General features: G+C 52.1%; 1 protein-coding gene across 1 annotated transcript in view; it reads right to left on the reverse strand.

Annotated features, from left to right (window-relative positions):
* Nucleotides 1-389: 389 nt before the first annotated feature.
* Nucleotides 390-13,651, reverse strand: part of SHF (Src homology 2 domain containing F) — a 32,103-nt gene continuing 18,841 nt past the window's right edge. The window contains 5 exon segments of the mRNA XM_038750433.1: nucleotides 390-918; nucleotides 9,887-10,006; nucleotides 10,457-10,607; nucleotides 11,990-12,020; nucleotides 12,022-12,137. Coding sequence (XP_038606361.1) covers nucleotides 732-918; nucleotides 9,887-10,006; nucleotides 10,457-10,607; nucleotides 11,990-12,020; nucleotides 12,022-12,137 — 605 coding nt within the window. The 3' untranslated portion in view covers nucleotides 390-731.

Below are 13,651 nucleotides of genomic sequence, written 5' to 3' on the forward strand. Positions count from 1 at the left end.
GCCCACTAAATTCCAGGTCACGGTTCTGGGGAATGTTGGGGAGGAGGAGGAGCCCGGGAGAACAGGTTCCGGCTGCAGGGATCAGTCTGCCCGCTGACCGACTTGGGGAGCTCCCATGGGAAGAGGCGGCAGTGAGGGTGGGGTCAGACTAGGCCCACCCTCGATCCAGATACTTCCCTACTGGCTCCGAAGGGAGGACCAGGCACACTCATCCCTGTCCCACTTTAGGGCTCTGCCTCCCCACGGAGGGTGGCAACTGACTTAGCAACCCTCCCGGCTAGGGCAGAAGCGCCCACCCCCAGCCCCTTCCATCGGATAGGCCGGACAGTGGGCAGCTGGGCGCCGCACCAAGAGCTCGGTGCTCACAAAGTGCTCTCAGAGCCGCGGCGTCTGCTTGGAAACGGTGGTTTATAGCCCGTCTGGTCCCCGCCCCCTCTTCCCCGGGTACAGAGAGGTGGGGAGCGAGGCAAAGTGAGTCAGGCCGGGGAAGCCGAGGTCCGCGGCATTGTCACTGGGACACTGCTGCTGCCGCCGCCGACCAAGCCCTGGCTAGCCGTGCCTGGAGGCAGGTCACTGCCCGGCAGCAAGGGTGGTGGACCGGCATCCGGGCGAGGACCAGCGGACCATCCCCGCGCCGTTTCGGCCTGCTCCCCTTTAGAATAAATTAACACAAGTCCCAGCCCTCGTCCGGGCCTGGGGGACAAGGGAGTGACGGGGAGCGGGCTCATGGCCTACAGAGTCCGGATGGCGACCGGGTAGAGCAGCGACATGTGCTCCGCCCCCTTGATGGGCAGCTTGCGGCTGGCGTAGTGGTGCACGATCTCGGGCACGCTGGCGAAGGGCGGGCTGTGCTGGCCCAGCACGTACTTGTGTTCTTTGGTGCGTGACAGTTTCATGTGCATGAACCCTTGGCTGCTCCTGTGGGGAGAGCAGAGAGCGGGATGAGAAGCAGCACGGCCTCGTGGATAGAGCACGGGCCTGGGAATCAGGAGGACCTGGCTTCTGTAATAATAATAATGATGATGGCATTTATTAAGCGCTTACTATGTGCAAAGCACTGTTCTAAGCACTGGCACTGTTCTAAGTTCTATCCTGGCTCTGCCACTTTCATTCATTCATTCAATCGTATTTACTGAGCACTTACTGTGTGCACAGCACTGTACTAAGCGCTTGGGAAGTACAAGTTGGCAACATATAGAGACAGCCCCTACCTGACAGTGGGCTCACTTGTCCGCTGTGTGGCCTTGGGCAACTTACCTCATCTGTGCCTCACTTACCTCATCTGTAAAATGGGGATTAAGACTGTGAGCCCCCTGTGGGATAAGGCCTGTGTCCAACCAACCCAATTAGCTTGTATCTACCCCAGTGCTTAGTACAGTGCCTGGCACATAGTAAGTGCTTAAAAAATACCATTATTATTATTATTATTGGGGGGCAGTGTGGGCTGCAGGAAGCTGAAGGGGACAGCTGCTTCCCTATCTCTTAAGAGAAGCGGCATGGCTCAGTGGAAAGAGCCCGGGCTTTGGAGTCAGAGGTCATGGGTTCAAATCCCAGCTCCACCACTTATCAGCTGTGTGACTTTGGGCAAGTCACTTAACTTCTCTGTGCCTCAGTTATCTCATCTGTAAAATGGGGATTAAGACTGTGAGCCCCCGTGGGACAACCTGATCATCTTGTAACCTCCCCATCGCTTAGAACAGTGCTTTGCACATAGTAAGGGCTTAATAAATGCCATTATTATTATTATTACCAAATACATGCATGCATGCATGCATGACAAGGGGGGAGTGGGCCCAGAGCTAGCGCTGTCCTGGGGGGGTTGGGGACGGGGAAGTGTGCAGGTAGGCTGCTGACATTCATTCATTCAATCATATTTATTGAGCGCTTACTGTGTGCAGAGCACTGTACTAAGCGCTTGGGAAGTACAAGCTGGCAACATATAGGGACGGTCCCTACCCAACAACGGGCTCAGTCTACAACTGTGAAGAGAAGCAGCGTGGCTCAATGGAAAGAGCCCAGGCTTGGGTGTCAGAGGTTGTGGGTTCAAATCCTGGCTCCGCCAATTGTCAGCTGTGTGACTCTGGGCAAATCACTTAACTTCTCTGGGCCTCAGTTACCTCATCTGTAAAATGGGGATTAAGACTGTGAGCCCCAAGTGGGACAACCTGATCACCTTGTATCCTCCCCAGCGCTTAGAACAGTGCTTTGCACATAGTAAGCGCTTAACAAATGCCATCATTATTATTATTATTATTATTATAAATACGACAATGAATGGTCAGCTGTGCGACCTTGGGCAAGTCACTTCTCTGTGCCTCAGTTCCCTTATCTGTAAAATGGGGATGGAGACTGTGAGCCCCACGTGGGACAACCTGATCACCTTGTATCCCCCCCAGCGCTTAAAGCAGTGCTTTGCACATAGTAAGAGCTTAACAAATGCCATCATTGTTATTATTATTACATCGTGGGCGGTGAATGCACCAGTTGCAGGAGCAGTTGTGTTCAATTTTCTTATGCTGCATAAAATGTCTCCATCCCTGGCCTGGCTGGGGCCCTGCGGTTCTGGTAGCGTTAGCTCTCGGGGAAGAGGGAGACTCAGGGCTTCGCTCTCTCCCTCCCCTACCCACTGGTCAATCAATCAATCAATCGTATTTATTGAGCACTTACTATGTGCAGAGCACTGTACTAAGCGCTTGGGAAGTACAAATTGGCAACACATAGAGACAGTCCCTACCCAACAGTGGGCTCACAGTCTAAAAGGGGGAGACAGAGAACAGAACCAAACATACCAACAAAATAAAATAAATAGGATAGAAATGTACAAGTAAAATAAATAAATAAATAAATAAATAATAGAGTAATAAATATGTACAACCATATATACATATATACAGGTGCTGTGGGGAAGGGAAGGAGGTAAGACGGGGGGATGGAGAGGGGGACGAGGGGGAGAGGAAAGAAGGGACCCATGCGGGTCCAAGTCCCGCATGGAGATCCTCTCCTCCCTGGGCCCTGGGCCCTGCCGTTATCTATCTCAGGCGCGAGGTTCCCCGCACCACCCTATCCAGTCGGTCATATTTATTGAGCACTTACTGTGTGCACTGTAATAATAATAACGATGGCTTACTATGTGCCAAGCACTGTTCTAAGCGCTGGGGAGGTTACAAGGGGGTCAGGTTATCCCACGGGGGGGCTCGGGGAACCGAGGCCCAGAGAAGTGAAGTGACTTGCCCGAAGTCACACAGCTGCCGATTGGCAGAGCTGGGCTTCTGACTCCAAAGCTCTTTCCACTGAGCTACGCTGCTTGGGAGAGGACAACAGGTATCAATCATATTTATTGAGCGCTTACTGTGTGCAGAGCACTGTACTAAGCGCTTGGGAAGTACAAGCTGACAACATATAGAGACAGTCCCTACCCAACAGTACACAGAACAATAAAAAGACACATTCTGTGCCCACAGGAAGCCGGTTCCTGCGACGTCCTCCCGCTGCCTGCCGGCTCCCTCAGCGACTTTATTTCCCGACTTGGCTTGTGCCAGGGGGTCTTCCCCTACCCACCAAGTCTTCCCTTCCCTTTCCTGGCAGGCCTGGGCTAATAGCCTCTTCCTGCCCCGCTCCGAGCCCTGCAGCTCTGACAGATTTCCCGCCTGCAGCCCCCACCGCCCCCCTAGACCCCCCGGCATCCAGGGAGGGAGATGGGAATGGGAGTGTGTCCATCTGTCAGAGATAATAGCGATTGGGAGTCGAGCCAGGCAGTACAGAGGAGCGGGAGGGAAACCAGGAGCTGGGCAGAATAGGAGGGCAGGAAACATTTGTCTTAAATTTGGGGGGGACATGGGAAATCAGGGGAGTCCCTCACGGGCTGTGGGCAGAGAATATAATAATAATAATAATGATGGCATTTATTAAGTGCTTACTATGTGCAAAGCACTGTCCTAAGCGCTGGGGAGGTGACAAGGTGATCAGGTTGTCCCCCGGGGGGCTCACAGTTTTAATCCGCAGTTTACACATGAGGGAACTGAGGCACAGAGAAGTGAAGTGACTTGCCCAAAGCCACACAGCGGTCAGTTGGCACAGCTGGAATTTGAACCCATGACCTCTGACTCCAAAGCCCGGGCTCTTTCCGCTGAGCCACGCTGCTTCTCAATAATGGCATTTGTTAAGTGCTTACTATGTGCAAAGCACTGTTCTAAGTGCTGAGGGGGGGTACAAGGTGATCAGAGTAGCCCACGTGGGCTCACAGTCTTAATCCCCATTTTACAAATGAGGTAGCTGAGGCACAGAGAAGTAAAGTGACTTGCCCAAAGTCATCATCATCATCATCATCATCAGTCGTATTTATTGAGCGCTTACTGTGTGCAGAGCACTGTACTAAGCGCTTGGGAAGTACAAGTTGGCAACATATAGAGACAGTCCCTACCCAACAGTGGGCTCACAGTCTAAAAGTCACTCAGCTAACAAGCAGCAGAGCAGGGATATGTCTATTGTTCATTCATTTAATCCAACAATCCAAATCCAAATCAATCACTCTCCCCCAATTCAAAGCCTTATTGATAGCACATCCCAAGAGGCCTTTCCTAAAGCCCCCATTCCTCCTCTCCCACTCCCTTCTGCGTTGCCCTCCCAGCCCCACAGAATTTACGGAAATATCTGTAATTCATATTCATTTACTCAATCATGTTTAATGAGCAACTTACTGTGTGCAGAGCACCATCCTAAGCATTTGGGAGAGTATGAGTACAGTGCCTAGCACACAGTAAGCGCTTAAATACCACAATTATTATTATTATTATTACAATACAACAATAAACAAATTCCCTGCCCGTACGAGATTAAAGTCTGGGGGCTGCGGGCGTGGTGGTGACAGACATTAATATAAATAACGGGGCTCAGTGGAAAAGAGCCCGGGCTTTGGAGTCAGAGGTCATGGGTTCAAATCCGGGCTACCCCAGTTGTCAGCCGTGTGACTTTGGGCAAGTCACTTCACGTCTCTGGGCCTCAGTTCCCTCATCTGTCAAATGGGGATTAAGACTGTGAGCCCCTCGTGGGACAACCTGATCACCTTGTAACCTCCCCAGCGCTTAGAACAGTGCTTTGCACATAGTAAGCGCTTAATAAATGCCATCATTATAAATCAATTACAGATATTTACATAAGTTCTGTGGGGCTGGGACGAGGGGGATGAAGAAAAGGAGCAAATCAGGGCAACGCAGAAGGGAGTGGGAGATGAGGAATGGGGGCTTTAGGAAAGGCCTCTTGGGATGTGCTTATCAATAAGCACATCCTTTTAGACTGTGAGCCCACTGTTGGGTAGGGACCTTCTCTATATGTTGCCAACTTGTACTTCCCAAGCGCTTAGTACAGTGTTCTGCACACAGTAAGCGCTCAATAAATATGATTGATTGAATAAGGCTTTGAATTGGGGGAGAGTGATTGTTGGATTTGAGGAGGGATCTTATACTACACCCTCCCAAGCACTTAGTACAGTGCGCTGCACACAGTAAGCGCTCAATAAATATAATTGACTAACTGGCTGGTTCCTGCAGCAACCCCCTTCCCTCGGGGTCTCCTCCTACTTCATCCAGCCTTGTAAAGAGTGCCTGGGGAGCCCACTGTTGGGTAGGGACCGTCTCTGTATGTTGCCAACTGGGAAGCAGCGTGGCTCAGTGGAAAGAGCCCGGGCTTTGGAGTCAGAGGTCATGGATTCAAATCCCGACTCCGCCGACTGTCAGCTGGGTGACTTTGGGCAAGTCACTTCACTTCTCTGTGCCTCAGTTCCCTCATCTGTAAAATGGGGATGAAGACTGTGAACCGCCCTGTGGGACAACCTGATCACCTTGTAACCTCCCCGGCGCCTAGAACAATCAATCAATCAAACGTATGAGCGCTTACTGTGTGCAGAGCACTGTACTAAGCACTTGGGAAGTACAAGTTGGCAACATATAGAGACGCTCCCTACCCAACAGTGGGCTCACAGTCTAGAAGGGGAAGACAGAACAAAACAAAACATATTAACAAAATAAAATAAATAGAACAGATATGTACAAGTAAAATAAATAAATAGAGTAATAAATGCGTGCAAACATATATACATATATACAGGTGCTGTGGGGAAGGGAAGGAGGGAAGGCGGGGGTGGGGTGGAGAGGGGGAGGAGGGGGAACAGGAGAACAATCAATCAATCAATCGTATTTATTGAGCGCTTACTGTGTGCAGAGCACTGGACTAAGCACTTGGGAAGTTCAAGTTGGCAACATATAGAGACGGTCCCTACCCAACAGTGGGCTCACAGTCTAGAAGGGGGAGACAGAGAACAAAACAAAACATATTAACAAAATAAAATAAATAGAACAGATATGTATAAGTAAAATAAATAAATAGAGTAATAAATACGTGCAAACATATATACATATATACAGGTGCTGTGGGGAAGGGAAGGAGGTAAGGCGGGGGTAGGGAGGGGGAACAGGAGAACAGTGCTTTGCAACACAGTAAGCGCTTAATAAATGCCATCATTATGATTATTACTTCCCAAGCGCTTAGTACAGTGCTCTGCACACAGTAAGCGCTCAATAAATAAGCCTGAATGAATGAATGGGGAGGAGGCATTCACACGGGTAAACTGAGGCACTGGTGCTCAGGGACCCAGCTCCAACCCTAGGGTCTACACTGGCGTTCCCCGGGGGGGCCCTGCCACGTGCTTCTCTTCCTCTAAGGCCTCGGGCTAAACAGGGGAGGGGGTGGTGGTCCCTGCCTCAGTTTCCCTGTATGTCACGCCCCTCATTCGGGGAAGCTGGGGAGGGCTGCGGTTGCTCCGCCAGTCTTGCCCTGCCTGGAGCAGGGTGGAGGGGCCAGTGCGGTAGGGAATCAATCAACGGTATTTATTGAGCACTTGCCCACTGTGTGCAGAGCACTGTACTAAGCGCTTGGGAAGTCCAAGTTGGCAACATATAGAGACGGTCCTTACCTTAGAACAGCGCTTAGAACAGTGCTCAGCGCTTAGAACAGTGCTCTGCACATAGTAAGCGCTTAACAAATGCCATCATTATTATTACCTAACAGGGGGTCACAGTCTAGAAGGGGGAGACAGACAACAAAACAAAACATGCAGACGTGTCAAAATCGTCAGGACAAAATAGAATTATAGCTCTGTGCACATCATTAACAAAATAAATAATAATAATAATAATGTTGGTATTTGTTAAGCGCTTACTATGTGCAAAGCACTGTTCTAAGCGCTGGGGTGCGTACAAGGTAATCAGGTTGTCCCATGAGGGGCTCACAGTCTTCATCCCTATTTTCCAGAAGAGGGAACTGAGGCCCAGAGAAGTGAAGTGACTTGCCCAAAGTCACACAGCTGACAAGTGGTGGAGCCGGGATTTGAACCCACGACCTCTGCCTCCAAACCCCGGGCTCTTTCCACTGAGCCACGCTGCTTCCCAAATAGAATAGTAAATGTGTGCAAGTAAAATAAATCGAGTAATAAATCTGTGTGCTGTGGGGATGGGGAGAGGAAGGAGGGGGCTCAGTCTGGGAATCAATCAATCGTATTTATTGAGCGCTTACTGTGTGCAGAGCACTGTACTAAGCGCTTGGGAAGTCCACGTTGGTAACATATAGAGACGGTCCCTACCCAACAGTGGGCTAGACTAGAAGGGAAGGAGGGAGGAGGCGGGTTTAATTACCAGTGAAAGCCCTTCAATTACCGAGAGCCGGGAAACCGTAATTGGGTTTCAGAGAAGCCCATTTATATGCAAACGAGGCTCCGGCTGCCAGACGCCGTCAGGCCCCAGATGGGACCGGCCTCTCTCAGAGAATCAATCATATTTACTGAGCGCTTCCTGTGTGCAGAGCACTGGACTAAGCGCTTGGGAAGTCCAAGTTGGCAACATAGAGAGACGGTCCCTACCCAACAGTGGGCTCACAGTCTAAAAGGGGGGCTCACAGTCTAAAAAGAAGCAGCGTGGCTCAGTGGAAAGAGCCCGGGCTTTGGAGTCAGAGGTCATGGGTTCAAATCCCGGCTCCCCCAACTGTCAGCTGGGTGACTTTGGGCAAGTCACTTGACTTCCCTGTGCCTCAGTTACCCCATCTGTAAAACGGGGATTAAAACTGTGAGCCCCCGGTGGGCCAACCTGATCACCTTGTAACTTCCCCAGCGCTTAGAACAGTTCTTTGCACATAGTAAGCGCTTAACAAATGCCACTATTATTATTAGGAGTCAGAGGGGGTGGGTTCGAATCCCGCCTCCACTACATGTCTGCTCTGTGACCTTGGGCGAGTCCCTTAATCAATCAATCAATCGTCTTGACTGAGCGCTTACTGTGTGCAGAGCACTGCCCTAAGCACTTGGGAAGTCCAAGTTGGCAACACACAGAGACGGTCCCTACCCAACAGTGGGCTCACAGTCTAGAAGGGGGATACAGAGAACAAAACAAAACACATTAACAAAATAAAATAAAAAGAATAGATATGTACAAGTAAAATAAATAAATACAGTAATAAATCCGGTACAAGTTGGCAACACAAGGAGACAGTCCCTAGCCAACAGTGGGTTCACAGTCTAGAAGGGGGAGACAGAGAACAAAACAAAACACATTAACAAAATAAAATAGACTTGATATGTACAAGTAAAATAGAGTAATAAATCCATACAAACATATATACAAGTGCTGTGGGGAAGGGAAGGAGGTAAGGCGGGGGGGATGGAGAGGGGGAGGAGGGGGCTTAGTCTGGGAAGGCCTCCTGGGGATGATGAGTGTGAGCCCCTCGTGGGACAACCTGATCACTTTGTATCCCCCCAGCGCTTAGAACAGTGCTTGGCACATAATACTAATAATAATGGCATTTATTAAGCGCTTACTATGTGCAAAGCACTGTTCTAAGCGCTTGGGAGGTTACAAGGTGATCAGGTTGGCCCACGGGGGGCTCACAGTCTTCACCCCCATTTGACAGATGAGGGAACTGAGGCCCAGAGAAGTGAAGTGACTTGCCCAAAGTCACACTGCTGACAATTGGCAGAGCTGGGATTCGAACCCATGACCTCTGACTCCAAAGCCCGGGCTCTTTCCAAATGCCATTAAAAAAAAAAAAAAAAAGAACTGGAGCCAACCCCCTCTCCCCCGCCCAGACAGGCGTGCTCCGCACACAGTAAGCACTCAACAAATACGACTGAATGAATGAATGAATGTGCCAGGCACTGTACTAAGCAGAGGTGGAGGGAGTTGGGAATAGCAGTGGAGTAGGAGCCGGGTAATAATAATAATAATAATGGCATTTATTAAGCACTTACTATGTACAAAGCACTGTTCTAAGTGCTGAGCACTGTTCTAAGCACTGAATAATGATGGCATTTATTAAGCACTTACTATGTGCAAGGCACTGTTCTAAGCGCTGGGGAGGTTGCAATAATAATGATGATGGCATTTATTAAGTGCTTACTACGTGCAAAGCAAATAATGGCATTTATTATGCGCTTACTATGTGCAAAGCACTGTTCTAAGCGCTGGGGAGGTTACAATAATAATGATGACGGCATTTACTAAGCGCTTACTATGTGCAAAGCACTGTTCTAAGCCCTGGGGAGGTTACAGGATAATCAGGTTGTCCCACCGGGGGGGCTCACAGTCTTCATCCCCATTTTACAGATGAGGGAACTGAGGCCCAGAGAAGTGAAGTGACTTGCCCAAAGTCACCCAGCTGACAATTGGCGGAGCCAGGGTTTGAACCCATGACCTCGGACTCCAAAGCCCGGGCTCTTTCCACTGAGCTGACCTGCTTCCACACTGTGGGAAAGGTGGCTACCGCTGCTGTGCTCACGGGGTACACTCGCCCCCTCATCCCGATCCCCAAACCTGGAAGCTCGGGAAGGTCCCTGCCCGGCACTTACTTGAGGGAGAGGGAGAAGTCATTTTTGCTCGTCTCACTGTTTCGCACCAGGTAGCTGGCCTCCTTGCACAACCTCAGCAGGGCCTCGGCATCCGTGCGGCTGATGGCTCCGTGGTACCAGCTGCGGGTGGGAGTGGAAGTCAATCAATCATATTTATTGAGCGCTTACTGTGTGCAGAGCACTGGACTAAGCACTTGGGAAGGACAAGTTGGCAACATATAAAGACGGTCCCTACCCAACAGTGGGCTCACAGTCTAGAAGGGGGAGACAGAGAACAAAACCAAACATATTAACAAAATAAAATAGACTAGATATGTACAAGTAAAATAAATAAATAGAGTAATAGATATGTACAAACATATATACATATATACAGGGTCGGGGGGAAGATGGCAAGTCAGTCTACCCCTTTCCGGGTTGATGCTGCCACCCGCTCAGAGGCCCCAGCCCCGGCTCTCTTCCAGCGGGGAACCCGGGGGGAGGCAGGAGGGGAACTGGACTGGGGGTCCATGGGGAGCGGAAAAGGGGCAGAGCCAAAGACTGGTCCCCCCAACCAGCCCAGACACTCACACCTGGTTTTCCAGTGGCAAAGCTGGATCCGTCCACTCCCCCAGGGGGCTGGTGGGGTCACCGATTCCAGGTTTTGCCAGCCTGGCCACAGGGCGCCCCTTCTCTTCCCGCCCGGGAGACAGGAAACCTTTGTCCAACGCCTCGAACTGGGCTGTGGGAGAAAGACGTGTGGTCACCGGACGGGCCGTGGCTGAGGCTGGAGGAAGCGGGGCCAGGCCCGGCTGGTCTTTTTCCCCATCCTGCCACCCTCCAGCTCTGCCAACCGTACCTGGACTTGGGACTTCTTACTCTCGGGGAAGGTGGGCACCTAGGTGGCACCGTGGTGTGGGGGAGGCCCGGACCGCACCATAACGAGTTCAGCCCCAGAGGAACACCGAACGCCGCCAGGCCGGCACCCAGGACACAGGGACTGGGCCGAGTGTGGAGAAGGCCCCGGGGCCCCTTGGCCAGCCTTCTTTTTCCCTGCCTCTCACCGAGTCACCCACAATGAGCGGCTCTTAGGATGCCAATATTGTCCCTCTCCTCTCCCTGCCTGAGTTCACCGCTAAACCCGGCCAAACCACTCTGCTGAAATGACTTATCGATTGCAAAGCCATTACGGAATCGCCTGGGCCTCCTGCCAGGCTAATCCCACTCAGAGCCCCCATCCCAGGGACCAGCTCCCTCCCCACCCTCCTTCTGCCCACCCCCTTCCCTCCCCTCCTCCAACTGCTCACACTCTCATATCCTTCTTTCTTCGCCTGGCCCAGGGGGCCGAGCCCAGCAGCTGGGTTTATATTCATCCCCTCCCCTCTTCCCAGCACTCCTCCTTTCCCCACAGGCATTCCCTCTCTCCTCCACCCCCACCATAGGTTCTTCTCCACAGCACCATACATCCTGCCCAGGCACCCCTCCTCATCCCATATCCTGCCCCCCCCCACCAGACCACTCCTCAAGACACGGCCCTTCTCCCCTCACTTTCTCCTCTCTGTACCCCTTCCCATTACAGGTTCCTCCCCACACCACCATACATCCCGCTCCCCTCATCCCTTCCTGTCACGCATCCCTCTCCCCCAGCCCCTTCCACATCCCACATCCCTCTCCCGAATACACATCTCCCCTTCTCTGCACCTCTCTTCCTATCACAGGTTCCTCCCCACAAGCATTTCCCTCCTACACTCCGACCCGACATATGCACACCCGGTCCCAGACTCGCACTATTATTTCTCTTGGGACTGCTTGTACATTTACATGTATACTTCTAGGCAGATTCACCCACAAACTCAGTAGCACACTTATGCACAGCTGCAGAACTACCGCCGCCCAGGAGTAAATAAAATATCCCATCACTGTTCATGCATGCACATGCACGCGAGCGCACACGTGAACACTGACACGCTCCTTTCCACCCCCGAACAATCCCAAGACTGGTACTGGGCTTCCACCGTTCCCCCACGGCCACCAGGCCTCCTGACAGAGGAAGACGGCAGGGGCAGGTGCCAGGGTCACCCGGGGCCGACCTCGCCCGGGCATCTATGACCCCACACAACCCACCGCTGCGCTCTTCTAAGCCGGGCTGGGGTTGAAGCTGGAGGGGGGGGCGAGGCCGGAGCGGAGGTGTCCCCGTCCCCGGGGGAGGGGCTGCTGGCCAGCTGTCCCACGGGTGGCGGCCACGGCAGGTCTTTGATGACCTTAATGTCAACTGGAGCCAGCAGGAGAGGAGACAGAGACAGAGAGAGACACAGAGAGAAACAGAGATACTGAGATACTGAAACCCAAGCCCGAACACAAGCAGGGCCAAGGGCGGCCCAGGGAGGAGGAAAGTGCAGAGGTTGGAGAGGGGAAAGGCTTAAAGACAAAGAGGTCTGGGAATGGGGGCAGCGGAGTTGAGTGTATAGATGCCAGCTCTAGTGGAGGCTGGGCTGATGCCCTCTGGATTTCCCATACTTGGCTAGAAACCATGGATTTTGCCCTCCCCTGGGGCTGTGCCTTTTCATCTGAACTCCACTTTTCCTGAGGGCTGAAAAGAGCCAGGAGCTTCTGAATGTGGGACTGGAAAGCCCACCAGTCAGGCTATTTCCACCCAAACCAGCTCATTCCAGCCTATTCACCCCCACCAACCCACTGTCGGCTGTTGCCGTGTGACCTTGGGCAAGTCGCTTAACTTCTCCGTGCCTCAGTACCTCATCTGTAAAATGGGGATTAAGACTGTAAGCTCCATTTGGGACAGGGACTATGTCCAACCTGACTATTTTGTATCCAGAACGGTGCCTGACACCAGTAAGCGCCTAACAGATACCATCATTATTATTATAACAGGGCCTGCTCTTGCCCTCAACCTCGGAAGGGCTCTCCTACTCAGCCCCAGGGATGAAGAAATGGAAGGGAGAGCGGCCAGGCTCTCGCCACCCAAAACCCAGGGATCTTCTCGCCCTTCCAGTTTGGAGCCCTGAGCGAGCCTTCCATTGATTTTCCCGTTCCCCGAGTGGCTCCTGACTGGAGCCACACTGGAGCTGCAGAGCTCCTAACGAGGTTTCCTAATGACGACGATAGATTTTCCCATTAAGCAATCCAAACGCTATCGATTCTCCAAGGAGACCCCAGGATTAACGTCTCCTTGGCCGCAAGGCACGCTGAGAGACCAGTGATGTGGGGAGGCCTGGGGGTCATCCCATCTCCTTCCCCAGGATCTGGTGGAAGAAAGGAGCAGAGCCAGTTCTGGGGCTGCCCTCCCGCCTGCCCTCCTCTCTAGGCCATGGAAGGCGAGAGGAGAATGGCAGATGATAAGGGGGAGGCAACCGGACAGGCAGTGATGGCTAATGGCTCGAGGGATTTATGTCTGCAGCCTGAGTTATCGATCCCCTCCAGTCTCCACCATCCCTTCAGTTTCAAATAACAGGGAAAGGGGTCTCAGTCCCTCACTGCTGGAGAAGGCATTCAGCATCCTGCCCAAAACCATCCCTTGCCCCTGCCTCTGCCCACCCCAGAGAGCACCGGCCGGTCGACGCACCCAAATCTGACCCCTTGGGAAGCCTAACTGAAAGAGGACAGGCCCGGGGATCAGAGGATCTGGGCTTTAATTCCGGTTCTGCCAACTGCCTGCTGGGTGACCTTGGGCAAATCACTTCACTTCTCTGGGCCTGTTTCCTCGTCTACAAAATGGGGATTCAAAACTTGTACCCTCGCCTCCTTAGACTGTGACAGGGACTGTGTGTG

The sequence above is a fragment of the Tachyglossus aculeatus genome, chromosome 8 (assembly GCF_015852505.1).
Source record: "Tachyglossus aculeatus isolate mTacAcu1 chromosome 8, mTacAcu1.pri, whole genome shotgun sequence".
NCBI classification, from domain to species: Eukaryota; Metazoa; Chordata; class Mammalia; order Monotremata; family Tachyglossidae; genus Tachyglossus; species Tachyglossus aculeatus.